General features: G+C 32.9%; 2 protein-coding genes across 2 annotated transcripts; one reads left to right on the top strand and one right to left on the bottom strand.

Moving 5' to 3' along the window:
• Window positions 1-5,981: 5,981 nt before the first annotated feature.
• Window positions 5,982-10,745, top strand: LOC114401796 (serine/threonine-protein phosphatase 7 long form homolog). Its single transcript, XM_028364384.1, has 3 exons — window positions 5,982-6,826; window positions 6,911-6,975; window positions 10,702-10,745. Exons 1-3 carry the CDS (start codon window positions 5,982-5,984, stop codon window positions 10,743-10,745), a joined length of 954 nt encoding a protein of 317 aa, XP_028220185.1.
• A 3,775-nt stretch (window positions 10,746-14,520) lies between these two features.
• Window positions 14,521-16,738, bottom strand: LOC114403690 (expansin-A10-like). Its single transcript, XM_028366801.1, has 4 exons — window positions 16,610-16,738; window positions 16,324-16,454; window positions 15,888-16,200; window positions 14,521-15,491 (listed from the first exon to the last, which is right to left on the bottom strand). Exons 2-4 carry the CDS (start codon window positions 16,448-16,450, stop codon window positions 15,185-15,187), a joined length of 747 nt encoding a protein of 248 aa, XP_028222602.1. The 5' UTR covers window positions 16,451-16,454; window positions 16,610-16,738; the 3' UTR covers window positions 14,521-15,184.
• Window positions 16,739-16,943: the final 205 nt, after the last annotated feature.

Raw genomic sequence — 16,943 nt, 5'->3', positions numbered from 1 at the left:
AAGCTTTAACGTGTGAGTAGTTACTCGGGGTGGTTAACAAATATTTATACATCTCATCATTGTAAATAATGGTTAACCATTTTCATCTATGGATGTTTTTTTATTGTTATGTATGTAGATTATGTACTTTTTGTACCTTGTATTTATAAAATGCTTATTTGTAAGATTAAAAAAATGTGTCCCAACACTTTTTCAATCTTTTTTGTCTTTTTTTCTATTGGAAATTCTTTCATAATTAAAGTTGGTTCACATTCAAGTAAACATACAAATTCAAATACATAGGAAATTATGGAGCACTTTCCAAGGGTTTGGAATTGGTTTATTTGACCTTGAGACTTACACACTCCACTTAGGAAAGTGAAGATTGGAGTTACAAGGAGCTTTGTGAATGTAACTCATTTATTGACATCCACCGCTCACTCACTCTTAAAGGAAGCCACACCCCTCTCTCCTATAAATAGGGAGGCCTTTGAAGAGTTGGAGCATCTCATCTCATCCCATCCCATCCAAAGAGAAACACAACAAGAGTGATAGTAAGAAAGAGAGTTTTGTTAGAGATAGAGGGAGCAACATGAAGGCTAAGCTTTGCAGCTTGAAGAAATTTGGTCTTTTTACATGTCCAACTCTAAGTGACATTATGTAGAGGTAGAAAGATTGTTTCTAAAGTTAGAAACTTCTTCAATGTTTAAAACTCTTTGTTTTAATCGATTACAAGGCTGATCATAATCGATTACACAAGTGTCTGTAGCTTGTAGAGAGATTCTAGTTTCGGTTTAATCAATTACCAGTTAACTGTAATCAATTACGTAATTCAATTGAGACCATGTCTGGTTTTTCATGAGTCTCTGCTTTAATCAATTATTAGATAATCGTAATCGATTACTTCATTCTTAAAATTGTTCCCAGAAGTGATCAAGAACACTTTAATCAATTACATCAATAATCTAATCGATTACATAGTTCTTGAAAGTTTTCCAGATGTTGGGAATAACATTTTAATCAATTGAAATGATAATATAATCGATTACTTCTTCGAAATAATTGATTACATTGGATATTTAATCGATTACAGATAGCTATAACTATTTTCTCTATAAATAACCACCTTGTGTTCTCACCTTTATGAAGAAGGAAAAAGAGAGAAGAAAAAGTGCTTAGAATAAGTGTGCGATTCACAACTTCTAGACTTTGTTTTTTCTGAAGCTTTCATGGTAAAAAGTAAATTGTGAATTACTTGTGAGATCAAGAAGAGACTCATTCACTCAAGCAAAGGTTCTTGTGTGTGATTGATCAAGTTGTGTCTCTCTCTAACTCAAGTTTTTTGTGTGTTTTACATGTTGTTAGCATATGCATGAATTTCTGAAGGTGTGCTAGAATAGGTTTTTCTAGTTTGGACTAAGGGTAGGTTTCTCTTAGGCTCTTATTGACAAAGGACCCTAGGGTTGGGTACCTTAGTCTCTTTTTCTTGGTAGGAACTGAGATTGATTATGATTGCTAGTAAGAATTCTATATGCATAGCAAAAATCTAATTCAGTTTGGATTAGATAACTGGAGTAGCTTAGATAGAGATAAAGGGTGAACCATTATAAAAATTGATATACATTTTCTCTTGATCTTATTTTTTTCTCTCATTGTATTCTTGATCAATTTGTTGAACATTAAAGAAAATATCTTTTTGAATAAAAACTTTAACAAAAGGATTGTGTTAAGGGTGATGGATTAAATATTGGTTTTAACAAAAGTTTGTGATATGATCCTTGGAAAAGAAAGTTTTTCAAAACTCTCTTTTTTTATTTGATTTAGAACCAATTCACCCCCCCCCCCTCCCCCTCCCTCTTGGTTTGTGAGTTTCATCATCTTTTTTCAAGTTCTAGTTTCCACCACACTTGGTAAGAGTTGAGAAAAATTATAAATCATCTTTGTTGAGTGAGGTTGAGAGATATTCTCTTGTATTGAAAGAGTCATTGTAATCATACTTTTAATAGTAGAGATATTTACTTTGATCCCATGGTTTTTACCTTTCACATTGAAAGAGTTTTCCACATTAAAAATTCTTAATGTCATTCTTCTACTTTCTATTCTTGCTTTATTTTTGTTCTCGCTAAATGTCTATTTTGAGTCTATAGAGAAGAAAATAGTGCAGGTGATTTCCAACATTTTCATAGGTTTATTTATTGTATTTTTATTCTTTCTTTCCTTTTTTCATTACTTTTATTTTGTTTGATATACGGTGTGTCATCTTCTTTCTTTTATTCCATAGTGACTAATTATGTTTTAATGTTTAAGTGTTCCTCGGTTTTTCTTTTTACTTTTTTGTTCGTCTGCAATGTTCATTTTTTTTCCTCTTCTCTTATTCTTATGTTTAGGATATAGACGGTATATATTTGACTGTCTCAAGTTATAAGATTATTGTTTTCTATCTATTTTCATATCTTAACTTGCACCAAAATACAGTGTTCTTATTTTTATAAATTATATTGCTTCAAATTTTATTTTCTCATCCAAATTCTATTAGGTTTGTTTCAAGGAATTTTGATGATATTTTAAAAATCAATTTCCATGGAACAAGGCTTTTATCAACCAAATTTTGGTGATTAATTGTTTGTTGTTGTCTCTTTTTCTTTAATTCAGTTACTTTTCAAAAAAATTAATTGTTTTCTCTTCTTTTTTTTAAAGTTGGTATTTTTCAAAAGAATAAATTGTATCTTTTTTTTTATTCAGTTATTTTTCAAAGAAAAAAAACTGTTATCGCATTGTTCTATGTTTTTCATTCAGTTCTTTTTTAAAAAAAATAACTGCTGTCTATTTTGTTTTTATTCAATTGCTTTCAAAAAAAAACTTGAGTGATTTCTACTAAGTAAAAATAAAGAATAATGTAACATTGATGTTGTATACTAGAATAATGAATTCATTGTTATATGATAGGGTCATTTCACTCACCTTTTCCTTTTTTCTCTATTTCAGGTTAATCAATGGAAGAGAAGGAATAATGCACCTTTTCTTTTTCCTTTCAATGCTTAATGGTGAATTATCAAATAGCTGCTTTGTATCTTTTAATTTATCTTCTTTTCTTAAGACTTAAATAACAGTTGTATTTATTTTATCTGAATTGTTATTTTACTTCTCGAATATATCTTAAAACATATAAATTGTATACATGTTAGTTTTTTGGGTGTCTAATTAAATTAATTACCTATTATATGTCTCATTCTATTACTATATTCCAGCTTGGCTATTGTTATTGAGTTTTAAAGGTTATTTTGAAGTGGAAAGAAAATGATCGACAAATATTAAAAATTCCTACAAAAAAGCATTAGATTTGTTATCATGTCCAGCTACAACAAAAAATTATTAACATATGTTAGTTTATTTTTTTTAACGTGTTTTTTTTAGAGAAACAACGTGTTAGTTTATTTTTTGAGAAAGAACAAAAGAGGGCTTTCGTGCAAATCTAATTATATATAGTGGAGCCATACATTGACAAACACGTGCGGCTTCGAAATAAAATACATATTTTTTTCCGATACATTTCTATTTTGTCTCAAATATGACCGATTTAAAACAGTGTGGATTAGTAGTGTTATTTTTAGAGAAACAATGTATTTAGTTATTAGTATACACAATTAAATTCCATTCTACATGTATGGTGAAATATTAAAATAGTATATATTTTAACAGATATTTTAAAATTAGTTTATTGGGTTATCTTCTAAATAGATTATTTAATTAATGAATAAAAAAAAGACTATTTACGTTAAATATCCTATTTTGCTCATTATCAAAAAAAAAATCCTATTTTATTATCTATTAGATTAAGATCAGTTGGGTCTAAAAATTTAATAAATAATAACATTTTATTTAAAATCACAATAAAAATACATTTTTAAAATGCACAGTAAAAATACATAATACATTCTTTTAATATTTATTTTTTATTTTTTACAAGAAATTTTTAAAATGAATATCAATTTAATAACAATATTTTTTTTTCTTTGATGATAGACTCCTCAAAGATCTTAAAAGGAAATGCATAGATAATTTACACTTTACAATTTCAATTGTAACATCTCATCACCCTAAAAATTAAGTAATGTGTATAGATAACATGTATTAAAAAAGTATACTAAAAATGTGATAACGCAATAAAAGTATAGACACACAAGCTTACAAACTTAGTTGACATCTTACCGAAGAAAAAATATTAAATTAAAATTAACATGCAACTCGATATACAATAAATAAATTATTACTATTAAATTATATAAAATAAAATACAGAGACACGTAGAGGCGACAACATATGTATGGCTCACTTCACATTGATTGCTTTTTTGTTGAGAACTCAAATTTGTATTTGCTTTGTAGATAAGTGGCAAATTTCCCACTTTAGGGTGCTTTTAGAAAGTATTTCCCAGAATAGGGCTGTTCCTAAATAATTTCCCCAGGGGTGCAGTTTTTCTACGTAGCAGCCATGCATGGCGCCATTGGTGATGGCGCCTTCGACAGGGACGAGCCACGTGGCTGTGTCGCCACTGCGACTGGCGACAAAGGACTGCATATCGCAGCTCCTATTGGCGCGTCCAAGGGTGCATGGAAGCGCTGGTTTGACCAGCGACTTCAGCACCTGCAAGCTGCAGGCGTAGCCTGCAACAGCACCTGCTACTCAGATCGTAGCTGGAAGGCGCCACTGGAGGTAGCGATTTGAGTGAGAGGGAGGCGCCAGCGAGACTTGCGTTTTCAGCTTCAGTGGTTTAAAAACCCAACTGCAGAGGGAGCTCACGCATCTTGTAAAATTTGTGTATTTGTGTGTTGAAGGTGATTGCTTGTGTTGAGAAAGGTAGCTGGTGGTGCTGTTTAGTTTGTGTTCTTCCATTTTCCAAAAGCTTGTAAGTTATATATTCAATATATTTTATATGTTTTATTTAGGTAGATGTTTATATGCCAGATTATATTTTGATAAATAAATAGTTTTAGGTAGTATAAGATAAGAGAATAATTTTGTATAATTTAGTTTTAATTGTTAATGTTATATGGTAGATTAGATTTAGGTTTATATGACAAATTAGGAATAGTTTTACATACTCTAAGTTATTAATTTTATATGGTAGATTAGGAATAGTTTAAATTTTGATATGATAGATTAAGTTTAGTTGAAATTTTTTGTAAAATAGATTAGAAATAATTTGAAGTAGCATAACTTATTAATTTTAGATTAGCTTTAGTTTAAATGTTGTATATGGTAGATTACATTTAATTTAAATATTTAATATCATAGATTAAGAAAAATTGTATGTACTGAAAATTATTAATTTTAAATTAGGTTAGAATGAAATATTTTATATTACCTTAGTTTTAGTAATTATTAGACAAAAAATGTTATGTTTAAAGTATAATAGTTTTTCGTATTTAAAATTATTGATTTTGTATATAAAATTATATTACTCGTAATTATTTAAAGTCATTAATTTTGTATATGGTAAATTATTCATAGATTAAGAATAATTTTATGTAGTGTAAATTATTAATTTTAGGTTAGAATTTAATTTTTTGTATTACTTTTGTTTTAGTTTTTATTTTTTAGTTTTTTATATTACGTTAGTTTATAGTCGAAAATTTAATTATTAATTTTGTATATATATTATTTTAATTTTTAGTCGAAAATATAAATATTATTTTATATATTGAAATTTATATTTGTATGTAATTTAATTTATTTATAGAATATATATGAATTAGGTTATTTGTATAATATATTTTGTTATTGAAATTAGAAAAATATAATTTATTATTTATGTAAAATTGTCTTTGGATGTGATTTAATTTATTTTGTATAATACATTTAAATTTCCGTGATTGTATGATACATTTAAATTTCTCTTATTTTAATTAAGTTTTTCGTAAATATACTTAATTTGTGTATGTATAATTAACGTATAAATTTTATTGTCAATGAATTGTTTTATATTTTATTTTGTAGAATCAATGGCATCTTCGTCGACATGCTCATCGAGCATACAAACTAGGTCTGGTCCAGTTGAGGGTGACGTCTTGTGGATGCAACCCAAGCATGTTTCGGAACATGTTTGGAATGGGGAACCAGATAGAAAATTACATATCAGACGAGCAGTGTCGACATATCAAGGTGAAGAACAAATACCAGAGGAAATTGTTCCTCTACTTCGGCAATGTGGGTTTTATTGGATCATGAAGATGGGATACCTAAAGATAAATGCGGCCTTAATTAGTGCGTTCATTGAAAGATGGAGGCCCGAAACCCACACGTTTCACCTGAGATGCGGAGAGGCTACCATTACTCTCCAAGACGTGTCTATTTTATTAGGTCTGCGTACTGACGGGGCACCATTAATTGGTTCGACAAATCTTGATTGGGCCGATTTGTGTGAAGAATTATTAGGAGTCAGACCACAGGAAGGCGAAATTGACGGCAGTGTGGTCAAATTAAGTTGGCTGGCTCACCATTTTTCTCACATAAATATTGATGAGGGTAACGTTGAACAATTACAAAGGTTTACCCGTGCGTGGATTCTTCGATTCATAGGAGGTGTCCTCTTTGTTAACAAAAGTAGTAGCAGAGTTTCCTTAAGGTACCTACAATTTTTACGTGACTTTGAACAGTGCAGCACGTATGCGTGGGGACCTGCCGTGCTTGCGTATTTATATAGAGAGATGTGCAGCGCCACCGATTACAAAGTTAAATCAATCGGAGGTATGTGCATCTTAATCCAGATGTGGGCATGGGAACGATGCACCACTTTAGCTCCAAAAAGGACACCTCCCGTCATAGAAAATAAACCACTTGGACACAGGTTTGTCGTTAAAAAAATTACATTTGAATTTAAAATATTTAATGATGGAACATGTTGACAATGATGATTTCATTTTTATTGTAGGTGGCTGCGACGTGGAAATCAGCATATCGGCAATGATGATCTTAGAGTTTTCCGTCGCAAATTGGATCTAATGAAACGACATGAGGTAAGAAGATCGTAATGTAATGGTTAAATTATATTTTAATATGTTATGTTAGACTGAAAATTGACAAGTGTGTTGTTATATGCAGTTTCTCTGGGAGCCATACACAGCAAATGTGATGGCAGCGTTGCCTCCAATTTGTGTGGTTGGAAGTGTAGCCTGGTTCGCGGTGGTGCCACTGATTTGTTTTCATGTTGTTGAGTGGCACCAACCGGATAGGGTTTTACGACAATATGGATTGCAACAACCTATTCCCGGGTGTCCTTCGCAACCGCAGAATCTCCATGGCATAACGCTCAAAGGCAAACAAGATGAGAATTGGTTCCAGCTGTTGGCCCCAATCATTAGTCAGTGGAACAATGCAGCTCAGTTTAGGGTCGACGTTTATCCTCGACAGGAGGGCCTACTGGGTTTTAACTCGGACTACATGGTGTGGTATAGGCGTAAAACAAAGATGTTTGTCGACCCAAACAATGCAAACACAGCTGCATTGGTATTTATCTTTTTTCAATGTTTAACTTCTAATTATTTTCTTAAGCGTGAGCATTAATTTGTTGACGCTAATAATTGCAGGGTGAAGTTGTCGAGACTTTGCAATATATGGTGTCACCACAAGGGAGGAACACATGGACAGTTGATGATCTCGTGCCTTACGTGGATAAGTTGGCGATTATATCAGAAGAGCAAGAGAGAGTCACTGAGCCAGTGTCGCATGGTCCAGCATCTGAGCGTGAATTCCCAGCACCAGAGTTTAACATTCTTCAGTCAAGTGTTGAAACTCGGGGCTTAGGCAGACGAAGGGAGCCTGTTGAAGCAGAGCAATATTCCCAACAAATGATGGAGCGTGGTCATGGAATGTATTACACGCCAACAACATTTTCCGAATATCCTTCACAGATGTATCAGTATCCTTTTGAAGGTCATCACACTGATACTTCTGCGAGCGAACATTCGTTCGGTGGTGTTGCGGAAACACGAGCTCATTTTTCATGGCCCACTATGACTCCTTCGCAACAACACGATGCCCCCATGGCAACACCTAACGCCCCATTTGCTCCGCAATGGAATGTACCCGGAGCAATACCTGATATGGGTGACTTATTAGGTGTTGATTTGCGTCAGGAATTTTCTGCTGAGGCTGAGCAAGCAGAAACGGGGAGACAACACGGCAGAAGAAATCCTGATCGTCAAGCGCGAAGATGGGATCGACCATGTGGCACATCATCACGACATCGCGAACACCATAATGACTGATTTTTATGTCTCTGTGTAAATTTGTTGTTGTTTGTAAGACATTTGATTTTGGCAATTAATGTATCGCATGTCATTTATTATGCCTTACTAATGTATAGAGTTTATGTGGCGCATCAAAGTATAATAATAAACAAAGTATAAAAATAAAAGTAAAGTACACAAACGAAAAAATAAGTTATTTATGTGGCGCATCAAAGTATAATAATAAACAAAGTATAAAATACAAGTCACTCGACTAACATACATAAATCAACGATTTGAACAACTCCCACGCTCAGATTGCATTGGACAACGACGCCTGTTATGCCCTTCGGCTCCACACCTACTGCATTTTGTTCGGTGCTCAGATGGTTCGACCCAATCCATCTCATTTCTTATCCTTGTTGATTTTGGCCGACCTTTCGCACGAACTGTAGTTGGGTCAGGGATAAGTGTCCATGCGTCATCAGAAGGAGGAATAGCCGCTTCATTCCCAAGAGGCCACCATTGTGCGGAGTAAGCTTTTAAGATGTGCTCATTTGTATAAACAACATCTATATATTGGTAGTAGTTCATGCTCACGTAACCACAAGCTGCAATAATGTGTGAACATGGATAGTGAAGTGCAGAATACCTTCCGCATTGACAATGACGACCATTCAAGTTTACTGCCCACTTTTGTCCGCCACGTTGCGTTATAGGGTTGAAGCTTTCCTCTACTTCAAACCTTGTGGAGTGGATATCATACACGCGAACGATGTGCGTACAAGCTTGTTCTTGATTTTTTCTCAGTTCTTTAACAAGCTTTGAACAATATACTTGGCCTTCATTTAACTGTCTTTGCGCTTGGCGGCCACGCTCAACAAAGTACTTTCGACACCTACTGTACGTTGATTTGACCAATGCTGTTATGGGAATGTTGCGACAATCCTTCAAAACCTTATTGATACATTCTGAAAGGTTGGTTGTCATGTGGCCATATCGACGTCCTTCTCTATCATAAGCCATCGTCCATTTTTCCTTTGAAATTCGATCAATCCATGTGGCTATGGCTGGACTCAGTTCACGAAATTTTTCTAAATTTTGATCAAAAATGTGCTTGCAAGGAGTGTAGGCTGCATAAAAACAGTTGATGAATAACAATTTTAAGTATAAATGAAAGTAAAATAAATGTGACCAACAAATATGAAATCTTACCCAATTTTTTCAACATTTCTTTTTGTTTGGCATTATTGAATTTTCGATTGAAGTTGCTTGCTATGTGTCGCACGCAGTAGACATGATAACCGTGGGGAGGTTGCCAGCCAAGTGCTTCGTTAGCGACAGCGGACTTTATACTGGCGTGTCGATCAGATATCAGACAAATACCATTTTGATCTGTGACGTGTTCACGCAAGTGTGCCAAAAACCATGACCACGCTGTCAACGTCTCACCTTCAACCACCGCGAATGCTAGAGGAAGGACACCACCATTTCCATCTTGTGATGTGGCCATTAAGAGGGTCCCACAGTATTTGCCGTACAAATGTGTGCCGTCAACTTGTATGATTGGCTTACAGTACTTGAAAGCTTCTTTACATTGCCCAAAAGTCCAAAAAACTCTATGAAACTGACGGAATTCGCGACTAACCGTATTCCCAACGATAAAATCGTCATGTAGTACTTGAAAATATGATCCAGGAGAATGATTTTGCATGTGTCTTAGCCACGACGAAAGTTTCGCATATGACTCATCCCAATCGCCATATTCAATTGCAATGGCTTTCTGTTTCGCCAACCAAGCTTTTTTGTACGACACCTTGTATGCAAATTCACTGTTAATCCTCTCTTGAATCAAAGAAATTTTTATTGATGGGTCTTCTCTGATCATGCCTGTCAATAACATAACAAAATTTAAATGACAATTAACAATAAATGAACATAATATGAACATAAAATGCGTACCTAATACACAAGTGGCAATTAAATCTGAATCAAGTTTCTCGTGATCTTGTGTCATGCTCATATTCAGACATGTGTGTGGTCCACCCCATTGTGTGACTTTCCACGTATCTGTTTTTTTAGATAATATTGCCCTCATATAGAAAGGGCAAGGACACTCTGCATTTTTATTCAAGCAACAAACCACATACTTGTTTGATTTGCTTTCAACAACTTTGAAACTTTGATGCACCTTCATAACATATTGTTTGACTGCATTTTTGACCGCATCTTTACTATCAAATTCCATGCCAACATATAATTCTTGGCCAACATTAAAGGTCGATGGCATCTCCAAACCGCAAATGTCCTCCTCATCAGGATAACTCCAGTTGATATTGTTATAATGTAAAGCATCATTCCAAAATGGATTTTCAATTCGTTGTGCACCTAACAGTTCAAAATAAAAAATCAAATCATACTTATTTAACATTAAATACAATTGTCATCAAATAATAAATGTATTGTCAAATTTTTTTACACAGCAAATTGTACCTTCTGCTGGGTGAACAATTCTTACTGGTTGAGGAATGTTGGTGACTTCATCGTCTGTTTCAGATATACCGTCAACACTGTCATCTTCGTCTACAGACTCTTCAACGTATGAGTTAGACACAAGATAATCATCATCATCATGATCATCATCGTCTTCGTCAATATGTAAATTGCTCATATTTGTTGCCGGTTGTGTCTCATCATTAGATAAATAATTTCCACATGATGTAAGCGAATTTGCAGAATGAAACATTGAACCACCAGCGACATCCTTTTCTATGTACAATTCCAGAACTGACATTTGGTCTTGTTGTTTAAAACTTTCCAACATCGTTTCAACGTCTTCGTCATCACAAATTTGCAAAGCAATATATTTTCCTGACACTAAAAATCTACAGCTGATAGCAGAAATAATTTCATTATTTTGTAACTTTACCTTATCTCCAATTTTTTTCTTCAAAGCATTGAAACTAATTCCACGTTTAATCTGAATTGCTTTTTTACTTCCTTCAAATATTACACCATCATTATCTTCATATACCCTTCCATTGAAATACAACACTGTTATAACCGAATTCATCCTGTACCTACAAAAAAAATATTTTAACACATCAAATAAATTACAAGATAGTCATTTTTAACACAAAAAACACCAGATTTATCTTTTAAAGTGTAATCCCAAAAGATCTCTTTATTGGAACTTTACATTCAATTTCTCATTTAAAATTTTTTAATTAACTTCAAATTAATTTCATGAGACACACTTAAAAAAAATGAACAATTTCAAGATAGTCATTTTTAACACAAAATTAAATAATTCATCAACGAAGTTAGTATTATAAATAATTAATCTTAACATTAATAGCTTTAAAATGGAAACAGCTAATTACAAAATTACTAAAAATATAATAAAATATTTAACACTTTCAAGTTGAACGCTTATAAATTTTTAACACACCAAAAACCAACTTAATCTAATTAAAAAAATACTACAACTTCATCTTAAAAAAAATTCTTACTCAAAATATTTACTTCAAATAAATATAATCTACAAATTTTTTTTATTCAAAGTTCAAACATTCATCAATTTTTAACACACTAACAAATTTTGAATCTAGAACACATTTATATGACATATCCGATGGGACGATGCAAGAATGAACATTGAACCAAAAGATTAAATTGTGTCAATATGTCAAGTTCTTCTCTCCAAGATACGCTATAGAATCCAATCCTACCCACCAATAACTTTATTTTATACACAATATAAACTTTATTTTGTGTCAATGTGTCAAATAATTCATGTACACATTTAATCAGCATCTATGATTATTTTGGAAAAAAAAGTTATAACCAAATAAATTTATTGACAAAGATGTAAATAAATTTATTTCACGAAAATTGTTCACGGAAGGAAAAGATAGAAGCAATTAAACGCGAGTTCTGTACAAATTATCAACACCAACCTAATCTAATTAAAAAATTATTACAAATTTCATATTCAAAATATTTTTATTTTCACTCAAAATATTATCTTCAAATTAATATTGTTACACAATTTTTCTTTTATTTTTGACATTTAAACACACATTTAAACAAGCCTATCAAATATAAAAGTTAATTTAATTTTAAAATAAATAAATACTATATACGAAAAATAACTTAAAAATAATTTCATACCACACAGTTTTTATCACAGCTAAGTCCACCAAAACAAAACAGAAACAAGCTCAAAGGCACGGACAATAGCTTTAAAATGAAACCTCTGAAGCACTTGCAAGAAAAGGAAAATGAAGCAGTTGCAACAAAAACGAAATGAAGCAGTTGCAAGAACAAAAGCATAGGTATTTGAAGACCCTAAATCGCCAAGGGAGCTGGCGTTTTCACCCTAAATCGCCAAAGGAGTTGGCGTTTTCAGCAAAAGCTGCACCTGCAAAAAGCAAAGCTGCAAAGCTGCACCTGCAAAAAGCAAACGCCTAGGGAAGCGCTGGTTTAACCAGCGACTCCACCCTGCATGGCCAAAGCGCCATTGCAGATGGCGACATCGCTGCTGTCGCCAGTCGCAGTGGCGACACAGCCACGTGGCTCGTCCCTGTCGAAGGCGTCATCACCAATGGCGCCATGCATGGCTGCTACGTAGAAAAACTGCACCCCTGGAGAAATTATTTAGGAACAGCCCTATTCTGGGAAATACTTTCTAAAAGCATCCTAAAGTGGGAAATTTGCCTAGATAAGTAGTGTTTAGTTTGATTATTACTTGGTCATAATGTGACGGCCAATGGACGTGACTCATTTTTTTACAAAGCATAAAGGAATTAATTTCCTTCGAATGGTGTTGGTCCTACGGATTGTGAATGGATTCGTCTCTGGCCTCTGGGCACGTCGGAACCGCATGAGTATTGTCATTTGTCACACTATGAAATTTAATACAATGTTTATTGTGTGGGCTTTGGTTGCAACATTGCTTTCTTACAAAACCCAAGTTCCCTTTTAACAAGTTAATTGCATAATCTAAAACTTATTGCACATGATGAGTGATTTAGTATACACATACTCTCCATTCTTTTACTCTTTCCAGCATTTTACAAAAAAAAGAAGAAAAAGGATTAATTTCAAAGTTATCTGAGCTCAATAAATTTCACATGTGGGAGAATCCATTTCAAAGTTAAATCTTAAAGGACTATAATTGATTTATTTTTTAGCTTATTCATTGTAATACAGTCTGGACAAGTATAAGTGTTTTAAATACTCCCCTTCTATTTATAAGGCATACTACTAGTTAAAACTTTTTTTTTTCTTATTATAAGAATTCATTTCATCTCTTTTATATATTAGTTTTTCATTTTGTTGCTAAAATACTTTAATTGTGTCTTTCTCTCTCCTATAAAGATTGAAAAAAATAAATAAGTTCTCGGATAAATTTAAAACAAATATTATAATAGTTAACATATTTAATGTTAATAATTAAATTAAATAATTTTTTAATAAGCATAAATTAGTCAATTATATCATATAAACAAAAATTATTATTTTTAAATTAGAATAAAGATTTTCTTTGTAATTTATATAATAAATTAATATTTGTGCTACACGGAACAAATATTTATTTTATACAACTAAAATTTATAATAAATAAATATCTTATTATTTATATAAATTATATGTTTAAATATATTTTTAATGTCTCATATTAAAGATTTGTTTTTTTAGCTTTCCAAATTAAAATTTATATTTTTTAATCCTTCAGATTCTCGAAATACTTGTTTTATTCCATCCTAACCTATTTTTAACATTTTAGATCCAGTTTTTTGTGACGGTATTTTAGTAAAAAAAAAAAGAGACTAACAATATATTTTACAAATTTGAGACTAAAAAATACATATTTTAATTTAAAATAAAAGACTACAACAGACAACCTCAAACCTCAAATTTAAGGAAGCAAATATATATTTAATTATATTATAATTAAAATTGTAATAAATAAATTTTTTTAATATATAAATTATATTTCAAAATCATGATAAAGAATGGAAATAATTTAATTGGTGGGTAGAAAGGAGGGAGGTTAAATTAGAACTTTAAATTCTTAAATTTAAAATGATTTATCATTTCGATTGGGGACGCGTTCATATTTGGTTATTATGCCACAGATATCTCTCAATCTGCTTTTCCTTTGTCCAAACTGAGCCCAATGTTTTTTTCTTTTTTCAACTTAACCTTTAGCCCAAGGTTGAGCCTACAAAGGGTTTAATATTTCTTTTCTCAACGTTTTTTTTTTTCATTTTATTCTTCAAACAAGACAATAGAGTAATGAGGAACATAAAATAAATATAACAATTAGCAATTAAGAAATAAAAAGGAAATATTACTAGTAACTACAGTAACTTTCCTTTCAAGAAAATTTACATTTTCAGTCTCCAACACAACCGAAGACACACAGCCCAGGCTGATTACAAAAGGATCAGTAATAAAAAGCAAACAACACTTAATAAAACTGCCAATAACAACACCAAAATGAAAAACACACTATCCCAATACTAATTGGCGGGTGGTAACAACAAAGTCCACCTCTTCCAATTTAGTACCTCACCCATAAAAAAGAACTCCACCTTCACTAGCTTCTTCTCTTCAGCCACCGAAGGTTCAAAAAAACACTTCTGAAAAAGTTATATAAAAAAACACCCCTGTAATCAAGAAGGGCCTAAAAAAATAGGTCCCCACTTGTTGACACAAAAGAAATTAAAATTAAAATGAAGGAGCAATTTAAAACATACCCCTTCTTAAATCTTAATTCCCTGGCCTTCTAAAATTACCAAAAAACTGACCCCTTCCCCTAGCAGCATACTATCTAATACCCTAGTATACTAACCAGTCATCATAAACTCATAATAATAATACTCTTAGAACATACTAATACCATATATCTATTATGCTATATAGTAGTAGTATTTGAATGTGTGACTTAGAACTTTGGACAACAAGATCTAGCGGAATTGAGCACCAGTGTAGGTTTGGCCAAAGGACCAGCCAGATGGGGCAACATTGTTGGACACAATAGTTCTGCCATCACTTGTGGTGACCTTAAAGGAGAGGCTTTGACCATCGAGGTAGTTATTGCTCTGCCAGTTCTGACCCCAGTTTCTTGACATTGGCATCCAACCAGTTCTTGAACCCTTGATTGAAACAGAATGCACATCACCAGCACCACCAACGTTTGTGATGAGAACTAGGTTGAAGTAGGAGTGTCCATTGATTGTGAACCTGATCCCTCCCTTCCTCCTACAAGCCACCCTATACGCAAATCCACCAATAACACAGAAGTTTAGTTGTAGTTAACCAACAAAAGTAAAAATATCATACATTAGTCTTGCAAGACATAGGTTCTTGAACAAGTTTCAAAATTCATTTAGTCCCTAGAAATTAAAGGGTAATATATGCTTTAAATTCCTCAATGTTGTCAAATCCCTACGTTTTAGAATTTCAATGTAAGAACTAGAACCAAACTTAACCAAAACTTGAAGAATCTAAACCACATTTTACCCAAAATTTTACAAGTTAACAAGCCATTAATAAAATATAAGAACTAAGAAAACATTAGAAACAAACCTTTCCAAATATTTACGGAATTAAAGGAATGAAAAACAACTATATAGTTGAAATGAGTGAAATCAATCAAGTAACCTATACCTTCTGTAGGAGACAGGGACAATTCCAGCTTTGTACTGAGCAATGCGTAGGAAGACAGGTTGAGCTAGGTCAAAGTGTTGGAGAGGAGGGTTACACCAGCCACCATTGTTGTTGGGCAAGGCATTGTTTGGAGGACAGAAATTGGTGGCAGTGACCACAATAGAACCTGGAAGGCACCACCTGTGGTCATTGGCACACCTAATCTCATAGCAAGAGCCACAGCTCAAGCCATTGTTGAACAGTGCAGTGCTTAGAGCAGCAGTGTTTGTTCCATACCCTTGGCTGTAGAGATTCCCATACCCACATGCCCCACCTGCACAAACACACAAATTAGTCGAATGGGTTGCTCCAAAATGCTTCAAAATAAGTTTTTCAAGAATAAAAATTGAATCTTTATGTTAAAAATTAGGGCTTTGAATTGTTTTATAGAGCATACCCATTGTCCCAGATGCATCACTCCCTCCATAGAAGGTGGCATGAGCATTAGTCCACCCTCCACCATAGGCATGAGCAGAGGAGAACATTGTGAGAAAACCCATCAAGAGCAACCCAATGAGAGCCATTTTCCTGAAAACAAAACAAAACAAAAAATCAGACATTATTTTCTTGCACATGTTAACAACATTAGTGGAGCTGTAGAAGAACTAAAAACTCTTCCTCAGCCTTCAAATGTTGAAACAATTAACTAACTCCAGGTAGATATGAATGGAAAAGGAAATTACTTTGATAATGAGGAGTCAAAGGAAATGAGCAAAAGAGAGAGAGGAGGGGTGTGAAGTGAAGCAGAGTTGTGAAGAAAAATGTTAGGGAGTGCTACCTGATTTATAGACCCTGAGGGGTAGGGGAAATAGCACAAAAGTTCAATTAACTGTTTTTGAATTGTTTGGACAAAAAACCGCAAAGGGTATAAGTGGTTTTTTGGTAATGAAATTGTTAAAAAAAAAACATTTCAAGTTGCCAAGAGGCCCACTTTTGAATTTTGATTTTTTTTATATAAATTTTGAATTTTGATGTTTGCAGAGGCTGCTTTGTGGCTGGTAAATCTCCAAAATCCAT

This window comes from Glycine soja, chromosome 20 (genome assembly GCF_004193775.1).
Source record: "Glycine soja cultivar W05 chromosome 20, ASM419377v2, whole genome shotgun sequence".
Classification (NCBI taxonomy): Eukaryota; Viridiplantae; Streptophyta; class Magnoliopsida; order Fabales; family Fabaceae; genus Glycine; species Glycine soja.
The sequence above is the reverse complement of the archived record's forward strand: the minus strand, read 5'-3'. Positions and strand labels throughout refer to the sequence as shown.

Excerpts from the sequence above, each read along its gene's own strand:
- LOC114401796 (XM_028364384.1), top strand. The coding sequence starts at position 5,982 with ATGGCATCTTCGTCGACATGCTCATCGAGCATACAAACTAGGTCTGGT. Across the intron at positions 6,827-6,910 it reads AATAAACCACTTGGACACAG|GTGGCTGCGACGTGGAAATC; the intron begins GTTTGTCGTTAA and ends TTTTTATTGTAG. Across the intron at positions 6,976-10,701 it reads AGTTTTCCGTCGCAAATTGG|TTCTGCTGGGTGAACAATTC; the intron begins ATCTAATGAAAC and ends GCAAATTGTACC.
- LOC114403690 (XM_028366801.1), bottom strand. The coding sequence starts at position 16,450 with ATGGCTCTCATTGGGTTGCTCTTGATGGGTTTTCTCACAATGTTCTCC. Across the intron at positions 16,201-16,323 it reads TGATGCATCTGGGACAATGG|GTGGGGCATGTGGGTATGGG; the intron begins GTATGCTCTATA and ends GTGTTTGTGCAG. Across the intron at positions 15,492-15,887 it reads GTCCCTGTCTCCTACAGAAG|GGTGGCTTGTAGGAGGAAGG; the intron begins GTATAGGTTACT and ends ATTTGCGTATAG.